This window comes from Anneissia japonica, unplaced genomic scaffold (assembly GCF_011630105.1).
Source record: "Anneissia japonica isolate Jap-2015-1 unplaced genomic scaffold, ASM1163010v1 scaffold288085_len59591_cov184, whole genome shotgun sequence".
Classification (NCBI taxonomy): Eukaryota; Metazoa; Echinodermata; class Crinoidea; order Comatulida; family Comatulidae; genus Anneissia; species Anneissia japonica.
The window spans coordinates 32,200-43,545 of NW_022714673.1; the positions used below are offsets into that span (position 1 = coordinate 32,200).

Genomic DNA, 11,346 nt, shown 5'->3' on the forward strand with positions numbered 1-11,346 from the left:
TTTAGATAGTTTAAAGAACGTTTCGGGTCATTTTCAGCATTTCAAAACTTTCCATAATTTACCCACCGTACGTTCATTTCCACGCACACAGCACATATTAAAGCTGGAAATCACGTTTTGTTACATACTTTGTGTTCCTGACATATTCATATCAGGAGTCACTCTTTGTGCTATTACCGTGCTCACGGGCGTCAAGACGTACGTGTACACATGCGGAAATCTTTTAAAATGCTTAAATTATTCCTTTAAAAAAAACTAATTACAGCATATTTTAGCATATTATGACACTTTTCAATCAGCACTGCCTGATCTTAATGAGGGTCAAAGTGCGGCGGATCACCTAACTCGTCCTCAGTGACGAGTTCAAATCTAGTTGTTGTCTGGGTTAGGTCCAAGCCAGCCTAGCCTAGGGTAGGACCAGTTTGTAGGCCTATTATTAATTATACCATTATATTCACTAAGGTGCTGTCATAGGATTCCTACTACATTTTCTATGACGTTCAAGCAATTGTTTGGGTGGTCTAAATAATTATTTTCATAATTATGTTCATTCATAAACAATTCGCACAGAAGTGAGTAGTGGCTGTGAGTAGTGACTTACTAGAATTACCAATATATTTAGCTCAATACCATCTATTATTAGTCACCATAATAACAGAATGATTGACTGAAATAAATAAATATACTCGCTAAATATTTTATTTTGTTAGATTTTATTATTAAAACTAGTGTTGAAAATTTAATGCAGCACGACCGTCTAGCGAGAAATGGGGATTTCCATAGAGCAAGAATACTGTACGTTGTTTCATTGAAGTAGCCAGAAGTGAAGCATTTCCAGTTGTTTGTTGTTTAATCGGCCGGAAAAGTTGAAATTTCTTTGCGAACATTTGTATATAATGCCAAAATGATTCAAAATAATTAAAAACTTAACATTATGGGACGGTTGGAGCTTAAAAATAGGTGCGGCTTATACACCTGTTGGTCCGATCTTAGCCTAATGATTTTGTACTATGCAATTTTAAATAAGAATTGAATAAACTAAATAAGGAAATTTTAAAAAATGACAAAAAAATCATAAGGTACAGTAGGCCCTAGATGTATATTTTCAATAATCAAGTGAGTTTTAAAGCCTATGGCTACAAAATCATTTCACTTTTTCGCCAAATGGGCACCAGGTAATAATTCCTGTAGCCAAAAGTCTATGGGATCTAAAATTGATTTTTTGAGCACTGCCTGCCGTCCTAGAGAGATATGAAACACCTGTTGAATATTTTGTTTTCGTTGAATATCCATTATGTTGTACTATAGCCTCATTGTCAGTACAAATAATGGTTACGTGAAACAGATGTACTAGACAGATAATGTAAAGCAGGTTATAAAAAAATACCTTTTGAGGAGTCGTCATAGCCAATTCTTTTGATGGTGTTTCTGATGACAGACTGGTAGTCAACGTGGGCTTTGGATGTAATCTCCCCGGCAACCAAGATCATTCCAGTCTTGGACACGGATTCTACTCGTAAAATAATACAAGTCATAAAATACAAGACACATTAATTGAAATATCAACAAAAAATAAATGGATCTGAATGAAACTGACAAAGCCTCCTTATAAGCATCATACCAACAAAATCTTGGGTTAATAACCACAAAAGATCTAAATTCAAATTCATCATAGTCAATGATCTCCTAATAAAAGTGTCAAAACATACTTCCAATTAATAATTACAATAATTATATGGAGACATGAAGGGAAAAAAGATCCATTTTTTTTTTATCAAACTTTTGATGCTGATAACCAAAAATGCCAAAATATTCTTACTAGTTTAAAAGATTATGACAGATCATATCTGTACATCTGTGATTTATGAAGACTGCACAATTAACTTATATTTTTATAATTTGTCAGAAGCCCTATCCAAAATTGACCAAAAAGGTCAATGCAGTGCGATTTATGACCTCCCACACTTGTGTATTTTCTTTGTTGTCAAAATAATAAGTACAATATTCTATTGACATATTATTGTTTAGGAAAATCATCAGAGCAAGACATATTGATGTATAAAGCTTTAACAATGAGCTCTGCAAGTAAAGAATGGAATATTCAATCATGCTTACCACAAATGGTATATCTTTTTTTATTAATTTACACACACTCTGAACATTTTCAGAGTTACAGAAAAACACAAGTATTTTTATAATAAAAACAAACAGAAACAGCAGTGGATTTGAATAGCTTGGTAGTTAAGAGATGCTTGCCTTCCAATCGCATGGTCCTAGGTTCAATTCCTGTCGGTGTTGCAGGATTTTTTTCTCACAACCAAAACAACAGCACTCCCTAAAGCCTCATTTTATTTGTCTAAAGCATCGGGTGTTTATGTTCGTCTTGTGAAAGGGATTGTCCCCTAGAAGTAGGACAGTGATATGTTTGCTTATCATTATAAAATATCTAATTTACTTTGTGAAAATTATATAAAATTATAACTTAATTGTGAAAATGAAAAAGGTCCATTAGTACTTACCACAGGCTACCTTAGCATAGGGATCTTGGGCAAGATGAGCATCCAAAATAGCATCACTTACTTGATCACATATTTTATCTAAAAAAAGAACATGTTGTGCAAATTATTAATTGTATAAAAAATCACATGCATACATGGGGTTGCATTATACTTTCATATGCTTGCCTATACTTATGGTGCCAGCTGACATAAACCTAGTGATTCAAATGCACTAAAAACTTGCGATGAGGAAGGGTTACCCTGGTGTACTATCCATACAGCTCTGCTGTGAATAAAATTAGGCGAGAAGGAATTTACTGTATGAGTTATTCAATGCTATGAATAGGTATGACAACAGCCGCATGCTTACTGTTGGAAATGAGGTTATATTATTAAAAATTGCTCTTTTTCAATTTTATTGGTGATCCGCTACACTAGCGGATCACCTCTTGTTATTGTCAGGATCATCATCATCATCTTTTTTTCTTATTCTTCTTTCTTTCTCCCCTTTTCTGTTCGCACGATATCTCAAAAAATGCCACGAGTTACGCACAATCGCTGTCAGCAAACATTTGGCTTGGTCTGAAATAGTCATGGTAAGCTTTTCAACGCGCTCAGTCATGCGTGACGTCATCTACGTGCAATTTTGCGTTTTTACATTATCGATCATATAAGCCTAACCAATTGCCATTTCAAAATCGTATTAAGTGAGCATAACTTCGGGTTAATGTTGAATGTACTGTACCCTAATTTTACGTGTGCGCTTATTAACAAAATTTCAAAATGCTTGAAATCACTTTTTGACTAAATTAGAGCACGTTTCAAGCCATTTTGAGCATTTGAAAAGTTTTCATAATTTTCCACTATGCACACGTACTTTTACTTGCGCAGTACGTATGAAAGCTAGAAATTAGGTTTTTTTACATATTTTGGGTTTCTGACATTGTTTTAACAAATTTCCATTCTTTTCGGTCATCTTTTGGCCAATAGCAATACCGTACGTGCACATCAAACATAGGTATCTTTACGCGTATTTGTGCTGCTATACAGTGAAATTATGCTAAAATCAGACCTATTTTTAATCATTTATAGCTCCTTAGGTTGAAAGGTGACCCCCAATTTTTATTACATATTCTGAAAGCACATAAGTTGTAAATATGATTATAGATCATAATGGCTGATCGGACATTGTGACGTCATCATATTGGCATCTGAATTCAAAGAAAGTGAATTATAGCTATGACGTCATTTTTGAAAATACACATTTGAGCGTATATCTCGCTTATCCTTGGTCGATCGTCTTCCAACTTTGAGTATGTTATAGCTGAGACAATTCTCTTTCATATATTTGACTCCTTTTTACATTTTGATGACGTCATCATGGTAAAAAATATTGTTTTTTCTGACCCCCTCATTTCTCTTTCTTCAAAACGTTGATGACCCCATATAATCTTAACCATTCGTCATTTCTAAATCATATTAGGTGAGCATAAGATTCAGGTCAAGGTTGAATGTTATGTACCTTAATTTTCCGTTCGCGCTTTTTAGCGTTCACGTACGCGTGCGTCAACCTTTATATATGCATAAAACCATAAATATTTTTAATCAGTTATAGCTCCTTAGGATGAAAGGTGACCCCCAATTTGTATTACATAATCTGAAAGCACACGAGTTGTAGATACGATTTTCTACTTCATAATGGCTGATCGGACATTGTGACGTCATCATATTGCCATTTGAATTAAAAAACTGAATTTTTATTTATGATGCCATTATGTTTATACTCGTTTGAACGTATCTCGCTTATTCTTGATTGATTGTATCTCCCACCTGTGAGTATGTTATAGCTAAATCAATTCTCTTGAAGACATGTCCCTTTATTTTTCATTTTGATCACGTCAACATGGTCAAAAACAATGAATTTTTGGAGCCCTTTTATCTCTCATTCTTAAAAGATGTAAAACAATAGAACAGAGTGAGGGCGGCAGACTGTATTTCGACGCTATCAGACTAATATATATAGGTTATGTGAAGGGAAAGTTTGTGTGGCATTACCAACTAACAGGCGGTTTTAAATACACTTGACAATGTTTAATTTCGTGTGCTATTACTGTACACGCACACATGGTGACATGCGTCTGTTAAAATTTGAAAATTCTCCATATTACTATTCAGATAGTTTCAAGAACGTTTCGGGTCATTTTCAGCATTTCAAAACTTACCATAATTTACCCGCCGTACGTTCATTTCCACGCACACAGCACATATTAAAGCTGGAAATCACGTTTTGTTACATACTTTGTGTTCCTGACATATTATTCATATCAGGAGTCACTCTTTGTGCTATTACCGTGCTCACGGGCGTCAAGACGTACGTGTACACATGCAGAAATCTTTTAAATGCTCAAAATTATTCTTTTTAAAAAAAACTAATTAAAGCATATTTTAGCATATTATGACACTTTTCAATCAGCACCGCATGATCTTAATGAGGGTCAAATCAAGTTCAAATCTAGTTTTTCTTACCATTATTCTTAACTGTTTTCAATAAACTTTATATCAAAAGAAAGATAAATGTCTCCTTTCTCATTTAATGTTGTTATTTTACTTGTATCACGTACCATTCATTCCGTACGACCGCCGAAGCACGGCACACTTTTTGCTGTTTGTTTTGCGTCGGCCTATCGCTGCAGGGATTTTTAGAGGGCCTAGTTATTTTAAACGCTCCAGCGGCTCTCCCGGTCAAGAGTTCATGTACAAAACTGACGTCATTTGATAGCTGTTGTTGTAAGCTTCAAAACCGTATAAAAATCTTTGTTCGTACTGGGCTAGAAATCGGTATAAAATGCGTTTCTAAAGTTTACGATTTTCTTTTAAATGATGATAATAATGTTCATTATTGTTCATATAAAGGTAATAATGCACCAAAATTTAAATTAGTGAGAAAATTTCAATTTTGGGTGTTGGGACAATGGTCATTTTTGCTCATTTTTGTATTTTCATTCCCCATACCTCAAAATTTAACCCCCATACCTCAAAATTTAAGAGTCTGTGCTAACTGAAAAAGTGGGTAACTAGTTACTTTTGGTGTACGTGGGTCACAAACATGGCTGAAACGCCTATTTTGACGCCAATGCTGTCTGTATAGTTGTACATAATGTGATTTTCAAGATGGTAATTTTTCAAAATGGTTGATATTTAACGGGTGTGTGAATGATATGTGACAATATAAAATATAACACATTTAACCCAATTTATAGTACAAATTCTCATTTATTTAGTTTATGTGATGTGTCAAAGTATAAGAAATTGATATTATAAGAAATTACGCAAATTACTCTAAGTCCCTCATCTCAGTAAAATACAAAATTGTTCATAAAATGAAAGTATTCAGCCAATTTGCTTCAAATAAAAAGTATTTTATTTCTTTTTTTTTGGTCTTTTTTTTGGTCTCTTTATGAATAAAATAGAATTAGACATATCTAGACATTAGAAAAAAAATCACTTGTGATACCTACTATGAATGCAACACTGTACATTACTTTTGCATAATGTTGTGCAAGCATTTTACATTCAGTGGTTAAACAGTTGACTGCTTTGCTTGATGTATTTTCTTTCTTTTTCTTTTCTTTCAAGACATTTATTAACTTCCATAGAACACAGAACGATGCAATACAACAAGGTTTTGAAAAAAAAAAACGTAATCTATGGAAGAAAGCATGATCCCTGATCATTTTATCTATTCTACTATGGTATTATTTACCTAATAAACGTCACAGAAAATAATCTTAAGCAAAATCATGATTGCTTGGATGTTAATTGATCTGACCCAGTTAATAAATACTCTAGTACTTAATGAAAAAAAGGCATATTAATTAAACCAAGAAAATTATAAAATGCATTTTATGCATTATGGGTATCTAGAAGTGTTTTCACATCCTCCCAGCGACCATTAAACATGCTCCATTTTCCATCTATGGTTGCCTTTGAAATGAATAGCATGGTTTTTTTTCTTTAGATGTTAATGGCAATGGTGGCGACAGATGTTTGCCAACAAGGGGTCCGACATGTCTGATGCAGGGGTCCGAACCAAAGCGACGACAAAGCCTCGGTCGACAGCCCGAAACAAAAAAATCTCTGTTGGATTTCTTGAAGGGAGTTTTTATGGCTTAATTTAACCCTAAATGTGTTTTTAGACCACAATATTAGAGATTGGCAATCAAGATAGCGTTATTTGGATTGGAAAATAATTATTTTAAACATTTTTTCGTCCGATGACCTAGTCGTTCGTCGAAAAACAGGGGGTCCCGGCCTTCCGACAAAGAAAATTTGCCGCCCCTTCCCCCACCCTGCTGACGCCTCCGCTGGTTAATGGCATAGTGAATAGTAATTATACAGTATTTAAATGTTGAAATCAAGATCTAAACTGAATGATAAACTACAGCTTTATGTATTTGAAAGATTTTACCCATTCAGCTTCCAACTACTTAGTCACATGTTTTAATATACCCAATTTGGTGGTTGCTGAGAACTCTATTATGAAGCAAATCTTTGTTATTTTCAAATAAACCACTATATGTCTTTAGAACCTTTCCCATGCCCATGTCTTTTGTCATTTTAATTTTGTTTATTGAATATAACCAACTTTACAGTAAAAAGCTTGCTTAAACATTATTGTAATATCATTGGTCACAGACCGACAAGTCGGTCTGTGACTAATTTGGTCTCAGCCCAACTAATATTAATGTAATAAAAATATGAATAAATAAGTCCAAAAATTTAAATAATCTTGTCAGTGAATGTTAGCCTAATAGCTTCAATAGTTTTATGAATTTTACAATGGTTGAAAGCTGCATGACTTAATAAACCTAAAAAATGTTTTTTGGGTCACAGACCGACAAAAATATTAAGAAATATTTTTGCCCCACATGAATATTACTTTTTGTCACAAAAACTAATAAAATATGTTAAGCTCTCAAATTTAAAATAAAAATGACTGGCATAAATGGCAGGCTTTTGTTAGTTTCTAGAGGCTTTGAAAAAACATGACATTTTCATATTTTTTATATTTTCAAAATTATGTAATTTCAAATTCCTATATATTTTTATACATCCACACAAGAAAAGTTTGATCAATGAATCCTAAAAATTCATTTTTTAAGCTTTAGTTTGATATTAAACTTGTTTACATTCCTCAAAGTTGAAAATTTGCTAAATCTGAAAAAAAGTCATGGAATTGCCCTAATACTGTATATTAGTAGAAAGACAACTAAGGCCCCATAAATTTTTTTTTATTAGTTTATCACCCTCGTGCGCATCACTTTTGGGGAAATCCCGATTTTTTTTTTTTTTTTTTTACATTTTTAAAAAATTTTAAACGATTGTTTTTTTTCACTTGAAAAGGCTAAAGATTACTTCACATGCGATCTTTCTCATGTTGCGCATGCGCACTAAGATATTTTCTACTCCCTCTGGCGCGATCTTTTGTGTGTGAGATGAATGACCCCAAAACTTTTTTATCATGCATCTAGGCCTAATTATAATGCAAATAAAGAGGAGAATACATGTTTTGAAGGGCTGGTTCGCAAAAAATATCCGTTATAATGAATTGTTTGATGCTTTCAAATCAGGCGAGATTGGAGAAGGAGGAACATAGGAGAAGATTTTACGACGGTACGTATTGCTAGCTGTGCTTGTCATGAATCACCCTTGTCAGGCAGGCCTAACTAGTAGGTCTAGGCTAGTGTATTTGAATGGGTCGGTGGCAGTGCGGCAGGCGGCCTAGCTAGGCCCGTCTACTAAGCCTGGCCTGGAAACGGTCGCACAGGCCTACACATGTTAAGAAAATCAGTTTGGTATAGGCCTAATAAGATTAGTAAATGTTGAGGTATAATTTAAAACCGTCCTTTGAGAAGCAAGACTATCGAAACGTATCAAGCAAGTAGGCCTAGGCTAGCCTGGCTTCCTAGAGGGGCCTAGATTAGGCCTAGGCCTAACCCAGCAGGTCTATCTAGGCCTAGGGCCTAGCCCTACTTAGGGGGTGCCTAAGTTTGTTTTTGTCATCCAGTCATCACATACATACATTTATGTAAAAAATTAAAATCCAATTCGGCTTTGTTCAAACGAAGAGTAATCTTTTCATATTTTCTTAATATAAAGAAACAGGTAATCTTCTTGAACTGAAATCCTTGATAATAGAACCGCAAGTTGACAAAAAATACAACGCATTTTAAAAATAACACAAAAGATTTAATGGTAGACATGTTTCAGGTTCTATGATCAAGGATTTCAGTTCACGAAGATTACCAGTTTCTTTATTAAGAAAATATGAAAAAAATACTCTTCGTTTTAACAAAGCCGAATTGGATTTTAATTTTTTACATAATTGCAAGGCATTCAGAGTTTTTTCGAAATACATACATTTGTTTTTACATCAGTTCTATAGCTCTTCAAAACAAATAAAATGGGTTTTTTTTTCTCACTTTTTTTGTAATTTTTTCACAGGTTGTTGCAAAATTTGGTCCCACGAAGAAGGTAGACACATCCATTCAAGTTCAATATATGTATTTTCCTTCATTCTTTCAAAATACATATTGCAATTTAATAAACTTACCAAAGCCATGCACTTGCAATGACAGGAGTGTAAAAAGAGGGCCAATAATTTTATTTATTTTCTATATACTCTACCTTGCCAGATGTATTATGAATTCTCACTTTTTCATATTTAGAAACTGTACTGTATTTTAGCAAAATGTGTTACGGGACAATAAAAATATGTTTTCTTTGTAAGTTTAAGTCCGTTCTTGTGACTTTTTATGTGTTTGTCCTCAACCAAATGCACCAGTGAACGCCGATGGGACGGTTTGGGAAAAAAAAAAAAAAAACCTACCTCCCTCCCTCATCAGTTTTTTTGCTGTGATAGGGTGATAAACTAACAATTTTTTTTACGGGGCCTAAACATAAAGAAAAAAAAAAGTATGATAAACCGACTGACGAACTCACAATGTTAATTAGGCCTAGTTATATTAAATTTAGCATTTTCGCAACTCCATTGGCGCTCCATATATTTGTTGAAAACAAACCGCGACCGAAATGAAGCGCGACCGAAATGAAGCGCGACCGAAAAAAGGCGCAACCGAGATGATCTGTATTCAGTAAGTATAGCTAGGCCTACCTGGCCTAGCCTAGCATAGACCTTTCCAGAGTGTCAATCAAACTTAACAACTGACTAATCAGAACAGCGCTAGGAATACTCGCGCGTCTTACAAACACACGTGTTGTCCCACAAACGCACGTGTTCACGTATGTTTTAACACTGTCGTCTTGTGAGACCTTAGCAACAATATCCAAGGGGCGGAGCTTAGCGGAAAGGTCCATTGCAGCAGTTAGCCTACAGAAGCATAATGCTTATTAAAATAAATATTGTACAAACAAATCTTTTAGTTTTATGTAAAATTTAGTGTGTTATTTTAAATGGCCAATTTAATTTCAAAATTTTTTTTTTCGATTTTCACTAAGGGACAATAAAACTTTAAATTAGTTTTGTTACAACTTGTTTACGAGTTGTTTTAGTCAACAACAACGTCATGGCGTCGTCTAGCGGCGGACATGTGCCGAATGTATAAAGTTTTGTTATCACGGTGAAGAAATCACTTGAAGCTCCAAATGAAGTTAGAAAGGCTAGATTATGTAGGCTAGGGCCTATAGTTTTTAAAAAGTAACAAAAATATTTCTAAACTTGTGTCTGACCTTGGTTGATGGAAAGACATACGAGAAGTTACTGGTTTTACCGGTTCTTATTCTACTCGTCCGAACGGCCGTCGGAATTAGCCCCAAGGCTATTATTAGATTACACATACATGTATTTGAGTTTACGTCTGAACGCAGTCCAATAGAGGCCGGGAGATTGGTTGGTTTGTGCCTTCACGTACGATACCACCAGGCCAACAACACAGCGCTCTAAAGACTAGGCCTAGGATGATAGATACCAAGGACAAGGTAGGTCGTTAGGGGACTACAGAAAAATAACACTTAGGCCTACCTGGATGTCCTTCTCCTACTGATTCTGATGTGAAAAGGAAGGTTTCATTTTCAGACGAATCTCCGTTACCATTTGCATGATTTTGAGACATTTTCGTTTGTAAAATGTTATAATTTAAGGAAATTTACGTTGAGTACCAGAACAACACAGATGCTTCGAGCTGGCGAGTGGACTGAGATCGATCCGCTAAACCAATAAGAAAAAGCCATGTCGATCATCCACCCTCTTTTTTTCTAATTTAATATGCAAAATAAACGTGATTGGCTGATGCGTGCAGAAAGACCGTGATTTGACAAAATAAGAGAGTATGCCTAGCTGAGGGGGAAAAAGACACCGCCGCCAACATGAAACCTCGGGAAATTTGTGCAGCTGGGGGTTTAACGAATTATAAATGAATAATTGTTTAACAAATGTTGGGAAAATCAAGGAGACACGTATACTGTAATTACCGAATATAAAAAAATGGTTTTCGTTGGATTTTTCAGGCATAATCCCATATTCATAAAGTCATATAAAAACATATAGGCCTATGCTTGTTTGAATATAATTTGTTTCCCCTCCATTTAAAAAAAATACTTTACATTAGGATGGGGGGGGGGGCTGCTGGGCCGCCCGCCCAGAGATTAATCTCTTAAGTTTTCACACTTATAGCAGTTCTTGACTGATACATATCTATTTTATATTGTTATGGCATAAATTATATAGTGGGCTACGTATAATGTTGTATTTCATGATTTTGAACATTTTCACGCTTTCCCGTTAAAATTGGCCAAGTACTTACAAAGATATGATATTAATCATTGTTTT

General features: G+C 34.5%; 1 protein-coding gene across 1 annotated transcript in view; it reads right to left on the bottom strand.

The window, feature by feature from the left end:
• LOC117109084 (S-adenosylmethionine synthase-like) overlaps positions 1 to 10,747 on the bottom strand; it is a 32,742-nt gene extending 21,995 nt beyond the window's left edge. Inside the window, exons 1-3 of the mRNA XM_033251327.1 lie at positions 10,540 to 10,747; positions 2,520 to 2,597; positions 1,388 to 1,510 (exon numbers count right to left, since the gene is read on the bottom strand). Coding sequence (XP_033107218.1) covers positions 1,388 to 1,510; positions 2,520 to 2,597; positions 10,540 to 10,630 — 292 coding nt within the window. The 5' untranslated portion in view covers positions 10,631 to 10,747. The remainder of the gene's footprint in view (positions 1 to 1,387; positions 1,511 to 2,519; positions 2,598 to 10,539) is intronic.
• Positions 10,748 to 11,346: the final 599 nt, after the last annotated feature.